This window comes from Lytechinus variegatus, chromosome 7 (genome assembly GCF_018143015.1).
Source record: "Lytechinus variegatus isolate NC3 chromosome 7, Lvar_3.0, whole genome shotgun sequence".
Taxonomy (NCBI): domain Eukaryota; kingdom Metazoa; phylum Echinodermata; class Echinoidea; order Temnopleuroida; family Toxopneustidae; genus Lytechinus; species Lytechinus variegatus.
Window position 1 is genome coordinate 13,942,577 of NC_054746.1, and position 17,284 is coordinate 13,959,860.

General features: G+C 36.0%; 1 protein-coding gene across 2 annotated transcripts in view; it reads left to right on the top strand.

Moving 5' to 3' along the window:
* LOC121418494 (E3 ubiquitin-protein ligase HECTD1-like) overlaps nucleotides 1–13,258 on the top strand; it is a 62,056-nt gene extending 48,798 nt beyond the window's left edge. For both annotated transcript variants that reach the window (XM_041612401.1, XM_041612402.1), the window contains exons 32-44: nucleotides 464–552; nucleotides 842–972; nucleotides 1,375–1,435; nucleotides 2,277–2,459; nucleotides 3,132–3,324; nucleotides 4,142–4,224; nucleotides 5,019–5,146; nucleotides 6,164–6,362; nucleotides 7,125–7,262; nucleotides 8,011–8,639; nucleotides 9,132–9,304; nucleotides 9,895–10,045; nucleotides 10,563–13,258. In XM_041612401.1, the coding sequence (XP_041468335.1) occupies nucleotides 464–552; nucleotides 842–972; nucleotides 1,375–1,435; nucleotides 2,277–2,459; nucleotides 3,132–3,324; nucleotides 4,142–4,224; nucleotides 5,019–5,146; nucleotides 6,164–6,362; nucleotides 7,125–7,262; nucleotides 8,011–8,639; nucleotides 9,132–9,304; nucleotides 9,895–10,045; nucleotides 10,563–10,845 (2,441 nt within the window). In that variant the 3' untranslated portion in view covers nucleotides 10,846–13,258. The remainder of the gene's footprint in view (nucleotides 1–463; nucleotides 553–841; nucleotides 973–1,374; nucleotides 1,436–2,276; nucleotides 2,460–3,131; nucleotides 3,325–4,141; nucleotides 4,225–5,018; nucleotides 5,147–6,163; nucleotides 6,363–7,124; nucleotides 7,263–8,010; nucleotides 8,640–9,131; nucleotides 9,305–9,894; nucleotides 10,046–10,562) is intronic.
* Nucleotides 13,259–17,284: the final 4,026 nt, after the last annotated feature.

Genomic DNA, 17,284 nt, shown 5'->3' on the forward strand with positions numbered 1-17,284 from the left:
GATTTATTTCATTTTTTTTAGTAATTATCTCTGGAGAAGATAGTTCAACCTTCATTTGTATTGTCATTCATGTGATTAGTGATATAAGATGACAATAAGATAGGTTGATTGCTCACATAGCTAGCCATTATGACCATTCATGAATAAAGTGAAGTTGCTTATCATAGTTTTGAGATGATGATGGTCTATCAAATAACAAGAATCTTTAGTATTATCTTGTAAAACATATAAATAAATACACATAAGTTCGCTTGGGCATAAGAATAACCACCCAGACTTGATACATTCAACATATTCCAAATATTCGAACTGTTCCAAAGGTACATGTACCTTGTACATTTAGTTCTTACAAATGCATACAATGATGTATCATTTAAAATAATTTTTATTGACTTGGCTAGCTTGATTCAGAATCAGTCTCATAGATAATGTGTATCATCTCAAATGTTTGTTTGTTATTCAGGTACACCTGACACATCATTTAGAGACGAAACTGATAACACTCCAACACCCAGACTAGCACTCTTCCTAAGAGGTCCTGGACTACAAGGGGTAAGATCTATTCCTATTTAGAGCTTCATGATTATGGGTTATGCCACTCTCCACCCGGGTGATAAAGGGTACCTGGTATGATGTGATGTAGTATGCCCAACAATTGAGTTTAGAAACTCTAGTTGGAGGGATTGGAGAAAGTGCATACATTGTGTGCTAGCAAGGCAAGATATGACAACTGTGGTAATCTGTAAAGCACTTTAGAGACTTCTTTTCTGATGTATTAAGTGCTCTATAAAAGTGAGGTGTTGTTATTACTTAATAAAGTGTTGACTTGTTGTCTTTGCAGGTCCAGGAGACTGAAGTATTCTGTGAAGATCTACGATCCACCATTTTTAGATATGTTCAGATGCTGTACCAGCAGACTCCCACTGGTACCAAACATGACAGGTTACGCAGGATATGGGAACCAACATACACGTAAGACTCATTCCCTTTTAGGCAGGAAATAACCAGCTAATTGTTTCTTTCAAGCACACTGAGTAATTTCAAGTTTATTGTTGGTTCGAGTGGTGGTGTTGGAAGTATATTGTATCGCTTATTTTTTTAAATGGTCCAAATCACATTGAAAGCTCAATTTATTCCGAAATATTAAGAATGGCATCAAAATCACCAACAGTCACGAATATGTACAAAATAATGAGCCAGGACCTCTAAAAAGCTACTGATGCTTGTGAATAAAGCCTTACAGTTCATGTCAAAGTAGATTTGCATATCAAACACTTTATGTGAACTCCATACCAATTATTAGATATAACAGTAACTATAAAGAATATGTTAAAGTTGCATTACTCACATTTTTTAATCATTTTTTCCTGACAGGGTTGTATATAGAGAATCAAGACCACAGGATGAAAGCACTTCGAGTATAGAAAACACAGAGGTTAGTATGAGAATAATGAAAATGTTATTTAAAATCACAGAGATGCCAGTCTTCAGGGTTCTGCATGATTTCAGGCACTAACAACTTCTTTTCTCATGCTTTATTTTGAGGCTACATGCCTACCACCAATTTATGAAGATTGTCAGCACTGACAAGTTGCCATTCTGTGACATAGTTCGAGTCCAGTTTTCCCCAGTTGATCAAAACCAATGATTTTGTTTAAACTGTGAATATTAAACAATTATTTTAACAAGAACATTATAAAATATGAAACGAAGTCCCACTGTGCTCTGAAACAGAAAAGATAACATAGAATTATCTGGCAATATCACTTAAAGGAACGAATACTCTGGTACAAAATAACAAAAAGTACAATTTCAAAGGAAAGAAAGAAAAATGGAGAAAAAGATATGTCATGAAGAGATCCCTAATGTTATCCACCATATCAGCATATCTAAGATAGGTTGGTAACTTAATCCACAACTCTGTCAATTGTGACATCTTTCATGAAACGCCCCTCAGGGCCCCATCTTACAAAGAGTTATGATTGATCAAATCAATCAAAACTCTATGGAAATCCATGGAAATCCACCAAGGTCATAATTATTTTCTACAGGATATTTGCACAATGTCCTTTGTAGTCAAAGAGAAGCACAGATAACGATGAATACATGAATATACATCACAGCTAGAAAATATTTTGAACAAACATGCATAATAGATGTTGATGTTGCTAGCCATCCATAGTTGCGATTGATCGGATCAATCGCAACTTTTTGTAAGACGGGGCCTAGGTCATACCCTATGTAACCTTTCAATATCTTTGCTTGTCATCCACCAGGGTCCATGGACCGTAGGCTTTGTACAAAGACACCTAGGCACTGAGAGACTTCCTAAGACAGAGCTTATCATGTATCTTCAGGAGAAAGCAGATGCTCAATTCCTTAGGAGATGGAAGCTGACTAGTAATGCTACGAATATACGTAGGACCAGGAACTCTTCTAGACTTATAGCAGCTTACAGGGTTCGTAACTACTCATTATCATGATCAATTGGGGTCCATTATACAAAGTACATGCATACATATGTATAAATATTTTTTAAAATAGATGTCATAAAAAACATTTTAATTACAGATAATATAGTAAGTGTTCAGTATATAGATAAAGTGTTGTTACCTGTAATTAAACCTATGAAAGATACAATTTACATTTGAAAATGAAAATGAGGGACTCATAAAAAGAGCAAAGTTTTCTATTGGCCTGTGACGTTTTCTTCACCTTAAAGACGTTCCACAGTTATATTTGTGCGCATCATGGTCTGTGAATATCTAACGCTATGTGCATTGACGTCACAATGAATGAAGAGGTTATTAATTAGCCAAAGGTATCTGCTGACTAACTAATTTAACTGTGGAATGTCCTTAAGGGCCTGAAGTCAGACAGTTCAATATTTCATAACTATTTGAAATTGCCTACCTCCTGTGACATCACTCTGGCTTTGCACCCAGTTCTTCCCGAAATTAAGAAGGAAGATGTGTGCTTCTTTCCTCAGGTATTTTCAAGCAACTAACTTTGATTTTAATACATTTCATCTATTTTATTTGCTTCTACCTACCATTTTCCTGTCAATCTATAGCAAATTCATCTAAACTTATTTTAAACTTATATTATGTGTCTACTTGCCTTATGTACAGGAATTCATCCAGCTTGGTTTAGCCAGACCATCCAGCCATCAGCGATTAAGCCAGGACTCAGGGCATGTCCTTAGCGAGAGTGATGGTGGTAGCCTGAGTGTTGGTGGCAAGGAGACCGGTGCTTGCAGCGTAGATGATGTCTTACAGCTCCTTAGGATCCTCTATGCCATAGCTACAGATGTAGGCTCTACTGGTGAGTGTACACAGAAAGCACACAGAGAATGGTTGCTCTTTAATCGATTGATCCTGGCATAGTTTAGCCCATCCACCCCCCAAAAAAAAAAAATAAGAACAATTATTTGGAGGGCTACTTTTCACAGTCAACTGCCTCAATCTGCAACATTTTATGGTGCTCTCTTTATCTTTGAGGGGTCTTTTTAGCATTTTGGGGGACAAAATCGCACTGAGCCCCCTTGTAATATTTTCACTGGCATAGTCAATATTCATTAAAATTCTTATTCTCCTTGTCCCCATTCTCCTCTTCCTTTTCCTCCTCTTTCTCCTTCTTTTCCTCTTTCATTTATTTTTTAAGTTACTATACCTAGATAGTTCAACCCATAGTCCCGTATTCTGAAGTCAGGTTTAATTTAAACTCTGAGTTTAATTTGTGGTTTAAATATGGAAAGCTAGTTGTTGCATAAATCTCTTACAGTAGAGGTTCAATGTATCAGTTCATTTGACTTCCAAAACATGAACTGCTAGGGAAGGAGAAGTATGACAGTTGTCTTCACCATTTACGGGTTTGTAAAGAGCACATTAAACATGAGAAGCAATCACTGTTAACAAAATTTTGAAATATTTGGCTTCCCATAATTATTGTAGCACAGAGTTAGACCATGGTCTAAGTAAAACCTGACTTCAGAATACGGGCCATATTGTTCAACTTATATTTTTAATGTTTTGTGAATGAAATTACTGTGCTTTACATGGGATGGTGTAATTTTTTACCTTCAAATGTTCCATGAATGGTTATCATTCGTAGTGAAATCTATTTTTTTTATAACCTTCAGATCCTGATGGCCATCGCTTCAATGTTCCACCTGAAGAATTCTATAGTAAAAAGATCACCAACAAGCTAGCTCAGCAAGTACAGGTAAATTCTTCTCAATATTACACTATATCTCTGAAAATGATTTGTACATAACGACACCTCAAAGGGATTCAAAATGCATGTTATATGCAATTAGCCTTTAGACATTATTTATAATTTTCATGTAGGTATATGGTATATTGTGTATCTGTTGCCAGAGATCAGGCACAATAGGGGGGGGGTGTAGTATATAACTTATATAGCATGAGTTGATGAAAGTTACACAAAGGCAATGTGGACAAAGAGAACAAGGGCAATAGCTGCTAATGTGAGTTAAATCCAGCCACCAAAACATTAATTTTGGTCACTATGTTGCAACTCTAGAAAGACTATGGGGGTGTTGCAAGAAAATATTTGTGATCAATCGCAAATATTCTGTCTCAATTTTACAACTGATAGATCAAGGTTACCTTTAGGAAATTAGATTAAACTTCGTGTTTCAAGGAGCAGATTAGCAAGCAATTACTAATTTGCAATTAACTGCAAGACATGTGATTGATTTAGGGACTGAAAATTGACTTGCAATTGCAAGTTTCTTGCAACACCCCATAAGTCTGTTGAATAACTCTTTTTTGATGGGGATTAATGTTATGACTTTAGGTGGATCAGTCTCATCAGGTCTTTGGCCTTTCTCCTGCATCCACTGATTTTTTTTCTTTTCATAACTATTTTGTAATTTACTAAATAATTAATTGTAACATTTTGCATTGTGTATATATTTTTATTGTTTTTAATGGACGTGAATAAAGTAAATTTGAATTTTAGCTTGAATTGTCTATCTCATTTTGCTTTTTTAGGACCCACTTGTTCTTGCCAGTTTATCTCTTCCTAAATGGTGCGAGAGACTGACGAATAGATGTCCAATGCTCTTCCCGTTTGAGACAAGGCAACTCTACTTCACATGTACTGCATTTGGTGTATCAAGGTTAGAATGGCCATTCAATCTTTTATTATTTTATTCTCTGAAAATATGTTATGTAGTCTTCTTTACTGCAATTTAAAGGGTATTTTTTCTGCAGCAAGACTGTATGTTGTTGTTGGGAGTGTTTTTTTTGGAGGGTAAATATGATTACCTTCTTTATCAAGGAAAATATTGTTTTATTATGTATATTTTTTAATATAGTTTGCGTTTTGTGTCATTGCAAAAATGCATTTTGGTTTTAATTTTCATATTCTCCAGGAAAATGTGTACTCCAGCTGAATTTATTATATATGCCCAAAAATATCTGAACATGGGTATTATCAATGTTTTTCCTGAATTTACATTAATGTGAGGAGTTCTGAGTGTACTTTTAAAAAATGAGGGAAATATCAAACAATATTTTAGAGGTGTAACAGATAACAGTAACAGTGGAGATTTTGTGTTAGGTAAATTGTGCCAAGCTGGTTTTTTTTTTTTTTAGAATATGTACCTGGAGAGAATCTTCCCAGTCAATTTTAACAGGCATTTTCAGAATGTAGAACTTGCCCTTGTCTTGCGAACAGAGAACCAAAGTGTGACACAATTATTATTTTTAAAACATGATGAAAAACCTTCACACACACCAATTTGACATGGATTGGTTCATGGCACAGGTCCAAGGTATGCCCAAATGAATACCTGATAGAGTCCTCTGAAATTGATGTAAATTAGCCTTGGTTATGATTGTTAGGAACCAGGTTAATATACACTGACTTCTATTGGGTTATGTACGGCCACATCTTGGTCCATCATGTCCCGGATTCGTATATTTATAATGTCACTATCAGAAATATGTGACCAGGTCTCAAACCTGTATCAATATCAACTGTATCAATTTGTACCTTCCCGACGTAGCTTGGATTACAGGCACACACCATAATACCAAGCTGTGAAATACAGTATGACAACTTTTACTGCGATCTATTTCTCCTCAAAAATCTGAGTTTAACCTACCACAATAAAAATCCTCTTTCATTTCAGAGCCATAGCCTGGCTTCAGGGCAAACGAGAGGCAAACACTGAACGTGTGCGTACTCCTAGCACCAGACGAGATGACCACCACGAGTTCCAGGTTGGACGTCTGAAACACGAAAGGGTCAAGGTACCAAGAGGAGAGCAGCTATTGGAATGGGCCATCAATGTGATGAGACTCCATTGTTCAAGGAAATCCATTCTAGAGGTGAGAAAGTCTTCTTGTGATTATGATAAGTGCGTTTTGTACAGGAGACAGACACAGTCTGTAAAGGATATGAATATTTGAAGGGTCCATATTCAGGGATATTTTTCTCTGAAACTCTTGTGATGCATAAATATCTTACAATTCTACAATTATCTACAATTATTTTGCAAATTGTTCAAATTTCTTACAGAGTTTGTGTAAATGTTGTGAGTTCCAATGATAAACATGTGAACAAAATGTTTTGCCGTTTAAATGTTTTAATGACCACCTGTATGGAATGACCTGTGTATAAAGACCTCAAGTTTAGTTTCCTTTATAGTGGATTCCCAATCAAAACATTTGTATTACAGGAAAATAAGGATGATATTACATGTATTATGAAGGCCTACATAAGGAATTGTGATGATTTGCACCTCGTCAGAAAAAAATAACCCCTCTGAAAATTATAATAATAATGATAACATTTGTAGGGCGCTTTATATTGGTGTTTCAAAGCGCACAGGTTGGCAGATTATAATAATATACAGTCAATCCATAAAAAAGGGAAAAAAAAAGAAAAAGAAAACAAGTTATGAGAAAAGGTGAGTTTCAAGTGACGATTTGAAAATTTCCACGGAAGATAAGGATGAAAAGGTACATGTATGACTTGCATGATATGTTTTGTATCTTTTTGATATGTTAACCTCTTTTTGCATCACTCTTCCTCTGTCATAATGAAAGATGAAATCTAATCCTGTTGTTATTCTTCCTCTTTTTGATCAGGTTGAATTCCTTGGTGAAGAAGGAACAGGTCTTGGTCCTACACTAGAGTTCTATGCTCTGATAGCAGCTGAGCTCCAGCGTAAGAGTCTAGGAATGTGGCTGACTGATGATGAAATAGCAGACGACATGTCAAGAGAGGTAGGTAACTCTGGCTATCATGGGGAAAACGTAATCAAACTCTGGCTATCATGGGGAAAACGTAATCAAACTCTGGCTATCATGGGGAAAACGTAATCAAACTCTGGCTATCATGGGGAAAACGTAATCAAACTCTGGCTATCATGGGGAAAACGTAATCAAACTCTGGCTATCATGGGGAAAACGTAATCAAACTCTGGCTATCATGGGGAAAACGTAATCAAACTCTGGCTATCATGGGGAAAACGTAATCAAACTCTGGCTATCATGGGGAAAACGTAATCAAACAGAATTTTCAAAAGATTTATTTACTTTATAATCTGTCTGTCATGTGAGCCTGTGGGACTAATGTAATGAAAATTTAGACAGGACAAATTTTACTGAACTCAGGATCTTCAGTTCACTCACATTCTCAACAGTCCTAGACTATTAATAGGTCTCATGATTGTAAAACCCAAATAAACATCCGGTATCATGGTGACATGTCCAAAGTGAATAGTAGAGTTTACTTTGGTAGGTCAATCTACTACCCATTGTAAGTCACAACTTTGCTTAATACAAAGATGTTTAAAGTACCCCAATTCTCTAGGATATTTCTTCAGACTCGGCAGATTGTAGTTTGCAACTATACCTGTATGTATAAGTTTCCTTGTATTCTTATTTTTTTTAAATTTATAATAAAAACCAAGTTCTAATCTAATGTTAAGCTATCCAATCACTGATTTTTTTTTTGAAATATCATTTGCAGGTTGATATTGGTGAGGGTGAGAAGCCACGAGGTTACTACATTCAGAGAGCATCCGGTCTCTTCCCTGCTCCCATCGTCCAAGACAGCGAGGAGATCTCTCGCATAGAGCTCCTCTATAACTTCCTAGGCATCTTCCTGGCAAAGTGCCTCCAGGACAATCGCATGGTCGACATCCCTCTCTCCAGACCCTTCCTCAAGTTAATGTGCATGGGTGAGACCGGTAGCTCCCACCTCTACTACACCTCAACGCAAGAATCCTACACCTCGCCTAGGGACTCTGAGGTCTTCTTTGCCGAGATGCAGCAGACGGAAGCCTCGCTGGAGAGCATGAGCGAGCTGATCTCTGACCTCGCCATCGACAGCGGCAACGAGTCCAAGGAGCTGATCCTAGCGGCCGATCCGCCCAAACCGTGTACCCCGGCTTGGTTTGCCGGAGTCCTGACCTGGTCGGACTTTGAGCTGATTGATCCTCATAGGGCGAAATTCTTGCAGCATCTTCAAGAGATGGTGGATCGGAAGAGACAGATTCAGCTGGATGGTAGTAAGACGGAGGAGGAGAGGAACAATGAGATTCAGAACCTGTGTCTTGAGACCTCACCTGGAATACCAGTCAGGCTTGAGGATCTAGGGTAGGTGGATGTCCATTGAGAAGTCAATTATCCTTTTAAAAGAAGTAGTTGCATATTCCTGCATAAATTATGATGATTTCCATAGGTAATGCAAATGTTGTATTGGTAATTCACATGTCCATTTGCTCAATCTGCAACATGCTGAAAGGTGAAGCAATGTAACAATTAAAAGCAAAACACTGAAATATGTTATGAATTTCTTTAAATTAAATTTAAAATAATTTTTAACAAAAGTTGATATTCAAACCTAGAGTGCATACTCGATAATATAGTTTTAAAGTGTACAAATCCAATCTGAATCAAATATAGATTCATTTTCGTGAAAAAAAATGTTTCATATATACAGTGTAATTATTTGCATAACTATCTGAGTACTGCAACTCCATGTCTTGCATTCTATTCCATGCTTGTATTAGAAAACTAAAGGGTGTATATTTGATCTGCATTCATCTTGATGGTTGAGTAATGAATTTATTTTGATGTGTATTTCAGATTGACATTCCAGTTCAACCCATCCTCCAAGGTGTATGGTTATCATAGCTTCAATCTCAAACCTGATGGGGATGACGAGTGTGTGACCCTTGACAATGCTGAGGAGTATATCGAGCTGGTAACCGATTTCTGTCTTCACACTGGTATCAGGAGACAGATGGAAGCCTTCAGAGGTGGGTTAGGTCACCAGTCTTTCCTTATTTTATTTTACTGGTTGATCTTGAAGAATAATGAAAAATAAATTGCAGATAGAGGGAAAAATTAAGGACTAATCCATGCTTCTTTGAGGATTTGATTGTCAAGACAATTTTTATGTTCTATCGTGAAGCATTTGGGTCAAGTATGTATTTTGAATTTATTCTTAGTATTAATGTCATGTTACAATAGTATGCATAATGTTTTACAGAAAAAAAGTATAATGTGCATAGTCATTAAATGAAAAATAATTGCTTGTGAATTTACATTTATCATACATATGTTTTCATATAATTTGATTACACAATTAGAAATGTAATTCACATGCTTTGGGAAAATCTGAAAATCAAATTTTGCCCATGAAGATAAAATTTGTATAAACTCACCGTATATCTGTTATGATAATAACTCAAATCATAAAAGTCACGACTCTTGATATTTTAACTTTTCTTTTCCTATGTTTTAATTGTTAGGGACATTACTTATTCTCTTGAATGGATATGAGCATTTAACACAAGTTGATATTTTCATTGAATCTAAATGTATGTCTTCTTTGTTATTGTTGTAGATGGCTTTAATCAAGTTTTCCCTATGGAAAAGCTTCATAGTTTTAGTCCAGCTGAGTTCCAGACTATTCTGTGTGGAGACCAAGCACCAGCATGGACTAGGGAAGATATCCTCAACTATACTGAACCTAAATTAGGCTATACCAGAGAAAGGTAGGTCCAACTTCTGTCATCACCCCCACCCCCCATCTACAGAGCTACTAACTGTAACCAAAGAGAAATAGTATTTGTTATGAAATTATGAAAAAGAATTTGCCCATCTGCAACCGTGAAGATGACTAGTAAGTTCTGTTTTTTTAAAGGCTCTGTGCTGGTGAAAAGCCGGACAGTTGAAAAATTCCTGTGGTTGAATTTACTTTTCGTAGTTGACCCATGTTTCCTCAGATAAGCTCTATCATTATCATCAATCAAAAGTTTTAAATCCAATTCATCCCTGTAAACAAGAATGGCCTGATTTATCTCACATGTAAAAGCAAAAGATGGCAAGAAGAAACTTGTCAAAAACTGAGTTTAGGTGGTCCTTTACAGGACCAACGCATGCCCACAAAAGAATACATGGTGTATCATGAAACCTATACATGCTTTCTTTACCATGGAAAATCTCGAGGTGGTACTAAATATTATTATTTGTTTCTTATACACATTCCTCTTTGATTTCCTCTGTGAACAGTCCTGGCTTCCAGCGCTTTGTCAACGTCCTGTGTGCAATGAATGGCGATGAACGCAAATCCTTCCTCCAGTTCACTACCGGCTGCTCCTCCCTACCCCCCGGTGGTCTGGCTAACCTCCATCCCCGTCTGACCATCGTCCGCAAGGTGGACGCCAACGACCACACCTACCCATCGGTCAACACCTGCGTCCATTATCTCAAGCTACCCGAGTACTCCAACGAGGAGATCATCCGGGAGAGGCTGCTGAGCGCTACCAAGGAGAAAGGGTTCCACCTCAATTAACCTCGGCTTAACCCTACATCTCAAAGACTCTAGAAATATTATTATCCAGATTGTGATTTGACCTAGGCTTAATTTATATATTCCATTGGAGTGATGCTCTAGGCTCTCTCTGTCTATATATATATTGATGATTGATTTAGAGGAAACCCTGAAGATTTTTGGAAGGGTAGCTAGACTCTGAGACTAATTATGAAATGCCAAGAACTGAATTAAAGCCCTGCTTCTCAAGATTTTAGAATTATTGATTCAGGTTTTACATGTTTTTATCTATGTGAGGAAAGAAAGTCAGAAACTTCAACCATCTCATTATTAACTTCCTATGTTCTTGTTTTCTGTTGTGTGATAATGGATAGTGATTTATCAATTTATTTTTTTTAGTTTTTTTGGGGGGCAAATTATGTGCGTTTTTGGAAATTCCTTTAGAAAGGATGTTCCAACAGTAATGTTGTACTTGCTGAAACATTGAAACTCCAGAGAAAATTTGTGATTAAGAAAATATTGGAGAAATATTACAGGTTCAGATCGCTTGATGATCTGGCAGTGGGCTTTCCTATTCCCAGTGACGTTTTTACGCGAGTTAAACATCACGAGAGTTAATGATGATCAGTTGGTCTTGTCTAGTGGTGGCAACTATCAGATGTATTCTACAGTTGTACGTAAACAAATAAAAAAATATATGTCATTTTAATCTTGCTCTTTGTCTCTTCTCCAAAACAACCTTGAAATATAAGAAAGTATGTTTTATTGTTTTTTCCACAAAATCTGAATTTGAGGTGGAGGAGAAGTATTGAATTTCGAATCACTTCACATGTGTACCTTTGTGTACATGTTAGCACATCGTTTCAATAACACATATATAACAAGCTCTATTTTTTGAGTGGTTGCACAAAGATGTTCTATTTTGTACTTGATGCCATTGAGTTTACCTCATCACTCTAGATCGGGTCCAAATCTGAAGAGTTTAAGAGACAAACTATGTCACATATTCTTCCTGTCCATATATGAAATGCAAACGGCTTGACTTATCTGCATCACTGTATGTAAATTAGGAATTGCATTGTGTGCTTGCTTGCTTGTATCACAGTCATTTACCGAAGAGAGTCAATATTTGACTTCCACGCACTGTAGAAAAAGTGTAATAATCTTGATTTGAAAAACCATTCTAAGATAGAATAATTGCACATAATTGTATTGAGAATCATTCAAAATAATAATTTTTTTGCACTGGAAATGTCATGATGACTATTTCATTTTGTTTATCACAGATCAATCATCTTTAAAATTTGTGCATTGTTTGATTTTGTTAGCCTTGTTAATAATGTATTGTTGCTAACTCTCATAATTTATTCTCCTTTGGTACTCGACTGAAGTCAAAGCTTTGGCCATATCTGTGCTTTGATACACTTAGTGCTTACTAATAAGAAATCAAGGAATATGGTTTTGCAATTGACATTGTATCAGCCTCCGTGTTTCCTGTGTCTAATGGCTTTATTGTCTCAATTTGTTCATCACGGCCAACACAAAAATGTTGGAAAGTGCACCCTATTTAACACTATCTTTTCAATGTGAATATATTTTGTTTTCATACATTTCTGACATGTGAATTCTGAAAAGCTTTTGAGCTGTTATACTTCAATAAGTATTTCCTTTCTCTTACATTGATAGATATTTTTGAAATTTTCACCTCTATTTTTTGTTGTTGTTGTTTGCCATTATTTCTCTTTGTGACTGATCACATGTTTAAAAAAAAAGTTGTCTTTGGAAATACAAAAATTTTCTTATATGAAAGCTTTTTTTCATAATTGAAGAAGGTTGTTTATATGCCAGTTCTTATGTGATATTGTCAATTACATATTGATTCAAACATTGGTCAGTAGTATGTAAGTTTAAGATGACAATTTGTCACAATCATCAATTTTTTTATACTACTTTGTTTCTGTGCAAGCCAGATTGGTATTATAATTACTTTCTTCTTTTATCACATCCCTTCTGTTGATTACTGTATTTAAGCAAGGATTCATTCTAGCAACTGTGGACATCAGAACGTATATGATAGATAATAGATCATTTTTATGGTCTTTATGAAACAACATATTTGACTCCTGGATTTGTTTCTAAAAACGTCTTGGAATTTTCTGTTTTCTTTCAACTCTCTGAAATACAATATCTCCTCCTCCTCCTCACTTTTGTTTGCCTGCATGCACAGGAGAGGGAAAAATATTGTACTTGCAATCAATTTCTGCATTGATCTTAACTCACTCTATGTTATGAACATTGTACTTACGAGTATGCCAGAATCTTAGGAGTGTGGGATAGATATTAGTCTCATACAAGATCTCTAGATTAAGTTCAGTCATCGATTAGTTGGCCGGTCAAAAAAAAATCCCTTGCGAGCGAATCAAGTGCCCTTATTCATTAAAAAAATTATTTATTATCATGAAAGTTATATATTATTACTCTATGATGATGGTGATATATGGTCAGTTGCTAGTTTCACCAATTTATCTGCGAACCCTTAACAAGGTGGGTATTGCTCCTTGTGTTGATGCTTCTCTTATTTGATATGTAATTTATGTAGAGTTTGGAAAAGTCTTACACTCTTTTGATATTTTGTCAACTTTCTATGTGCATGCTATTTTGCATTTATAACATAACTAAGATTATCTCTCTTGAATTCAAAAGGATTATTTCTTACATCGCAAGTCTACCTTGTTTGAAATCGAGGCAGAGGTAGGCTAAAATGCATGCAGTTTGACTCTCACTGTTTATTTTTCAAGCGATTGGCTAATTACAGAGAGCAAAACAAAGAACCTTGGTTTTGAGGATGGGTGAGGATCTCATTGGGAAATGTGTAGTATGAAAGTTTTCCTGTGTCTACTATATGACTTTTCTTTGTTTATTGAATATAAGGTGAATATAAGCAAGCTGTATTAAAATGTGCAAATGTTAAGGTGATGTATACCTGATGATGATGATACATGTATTTGTAGTTTGGATGATCAATGAATGTGAGTTTCTTTTTGTATATTGCTCGTACGTGAGTATATAAATGCACACAAGTATTCAATAAAGGACTTTGTGCTCTGTCAAAACTTGCGTCAAACCTTGTCATTTTGTGTGGTATAGTAATTTGTAACTAAGGGCTTCAAGTATGTCTAACAAGAAAAAAATCATGCACTTAAATAGCAACACACAAGGTTCACTTCATAATTCAATTAAACAAATTCTTTGAAAGTCCCTGTTAGGTCAGCTGTGAGTTGTTGGGCTATGAAGTTGAATTCATCTCTAAATTGATTTAGATTTGGTGCTGTTTCTTGTGGAAATTTCTGACAAAGAGGCCTCAAGTATGTCTGAAAAAGAAAGATTGTTCTCTGACATAGCAACACACCAGGCTCATTATATAACCCATTAACAGTGCTTTTGTACTTTTTTGGAAGGTCCCCTCCCTCATGGCAGCCGTAAGTTACAGGGGTTTGAAGTTGAATGGATTTGGTGCTGATTTTATGGTAAATTTCCACTGGGGGCTTAAGTATGCTAACAAAGGGCACTTTAGCTTTGTAAGGGGGTTTATTGTACTTTGGGCTTTCCTTTGTTAAACTTTTATTCAGTTCACCTGGGTATTTTTTTTCTTACTTCAGTTTGGTATGTTCTTATTCATCACATCAAGTCATTGTCCTACTTCTCTTGTCATCTACTTTCCATTCTTATTCAGATATTCAGATGTGTTCATTCATCTTCAGTCTTTTGTTCAGCATTCTTTATTATGTAATCATCCAGGTCATTTACCTACCTTGAACCTAGTGCTTACTAATTGGTTATCTGTATGAATTGGGTTGTTCCATTTTAGTTGGGGGTTTTCATCTTCTCTAATTTTAGGGGTCACCATTTGCATAATTTACTTAATATTGAAAATTTTATGTTTTTCTTGATGCAATTATATTGGGGCTCACTCTTCCTCATATTGTGCATAATATTGCTCAAAATACATTATTTTTTGTCAATCAATGTACCCTACAGAATAAAATGGAAGAGACCAATTATGCAATATTGCACAATAACCAATGTACCCTACATGATAAAATGGAATAGGCCCATTGTGTAATATTACACATTAACCAATGTACCCTACATGATAAAATGGAATAGGCCCATTGTGTGATATTGCAAAACAACCAACGTACCCTATATGATAAAATGGAATAGACCCATTGTGAAATAATGGAGTGTTGCACAATATTGCGCAATAACCAATGTGCCCTACATGAAGGAAATGGAGTGTTGCGCAATATTGCGCAATACTCTGCAATACCCTACTTGAAGGAAATGGAGTGTTGCGCAATATTGCGCAATACTGTGCAATACCCTACTTGAAGGAAATGGAGTATTGCGCAATATTGCGCAATACTCTGCAATACCCTACTTGAAGGAAATGGAGTGTTGCGCAATATTGCGCAATACTCTGCAATACCCTACTAGAAGGAAATGGAGTGTTGCGCAATATTGCGCAATACTGTGTAATACCCTACTTGAAGGAAATGGAGTGTTGCGCAATATTGCGCAATACTGTGCAATACCCTACTTGAAGGAAATGGAGTGTTGCGCAATATTGCGCAATACTGTGCAATACCCTACTTGAAGGAAATGGAGTATTGCGCAATATTGCGCAATACCCTACTTGAAGGAAATGGAGTGTTGCGCAATATTGCGCAATACTGTGCAATACCCTACTTGAAGGAAATGGAGTGTTGCGCAATATTGCGCAATACTGTGCAATACCCTACTTGAAGGAAATGGAGTATTGCGCAATATTGCGCAATACCCTACTTGAAGGAAATGGAGTGTTGCGCAATATTGCGCAATACTGTGCAATACCCTACTTGAAGGAAATGGAGTGTTGCGCAATATTGCGCAATACTGTGCAATACCCTACTAGAAGGAAATGGAGTATTGCGCAATATTGCGCAATACTCTGCAATACCCTACTTGAAGGAAATGGAGTATTGCGCAATACTGTGCAATATACCCTACTTGTGCAATACTACACAATAACCAATGTACCCTACATAATAATGGAATAGGCCCATAGTGTAATATTGCAAATTAACCAGTGTACCCTACATGATAAAATGGAATAGGCCCATAGTGTAATATTGCAAATTAACCAGTGAACCCTACATGATAAAATGGAATAGGCCCATTGTGTAATATTGCAAATTAACCAGTGTACCCTACATGATAAAATGGAATAGGCCCATAGTGGAATATTGCAAATTAACCAGTGTAACCTACATGATAAAATGGAATAGGCCCATATGTAATATTGCTAATTAACCAGTGAACCCTACATGATAAAATGGAATAGGCCCATTGTGTAATATTGCAAATTACCCAGTGTACCCTACATGATAAAATGGAATAGGCCCATTGTGAATACTAGTTTTGCAGATTAACCAATATACTCTACATAATAAAATGGAGTAGGTCCGTTGTTGGATTTCCATAGAGTTACAACTGATTGGATCAATTGTAACTCTTCATAAGACGGGGCCCAGATGCCCATGACATCGTAATTCCACATGCATTGCAGCAACCTTAATTTAAAACTTAACCCTAAGTCTCCCGGGGTATTTTGATTCTTGTCATTCCCGGGGGGGGGCCATTATGGCCCCCCCCCTTAAGATCTCGGCCGCCGATCGCGCGAGCGACGCAAAAATTTGCACGCTGGTAGTGTGCGATGTAATCTACAAGGCTGTATGGTAAAATTTTCCAAAATAATGAGATTTTATTTTATATGAATTAATTATTCTAATTTATGCATTATCATACTTTTTGCTCTAATTCACTATATAAAGCTCCTAGAATGCTAATTTTTGGTAAAAATTTTCTTTGTAGCATTCATAACAATCGTAATTCAAAAAAAATTTGGTTTGGAAATAAATTTCTTATGTATTTTATTGTTTTATGAATTTCTTATGTATTTCTCTGTTTTTTTACTTTTTGTTTTTTATTGTTTTTTCAATGGAAATTGTTCCAGACATAATTCTGATCATAAACAAGGCAAAATTAATTAAGTTTAATCAGTAAAAGTAGAAATAATGATACATTTATGAATTTTGGCTAAATACGCAATTTGCATTGGATTTGTACATGAAATCACGTTTATGAGCAATTTTGGGTCTGACATGCACTTGCATAATGTTGCGTAATGTCGTAACCGCGTACCCGGGCGTCACAACTTTGGTCTCAAAATTTGCGCGAGACTTGAATGTAAAAAGTCAGTGAGCTGCGAGGTGAAAAAATTTCACGCAGCAGATATATCACGAAAATTGTTGAGGGGGGGGGGCCATTATGGCCCAAAATTAGGGTTAAAGAAGGATTTAAGCCGAAATGTTTTTATCAAACAAATCTCATCTTTGTTTCATTGAAAAAAAACACCAGG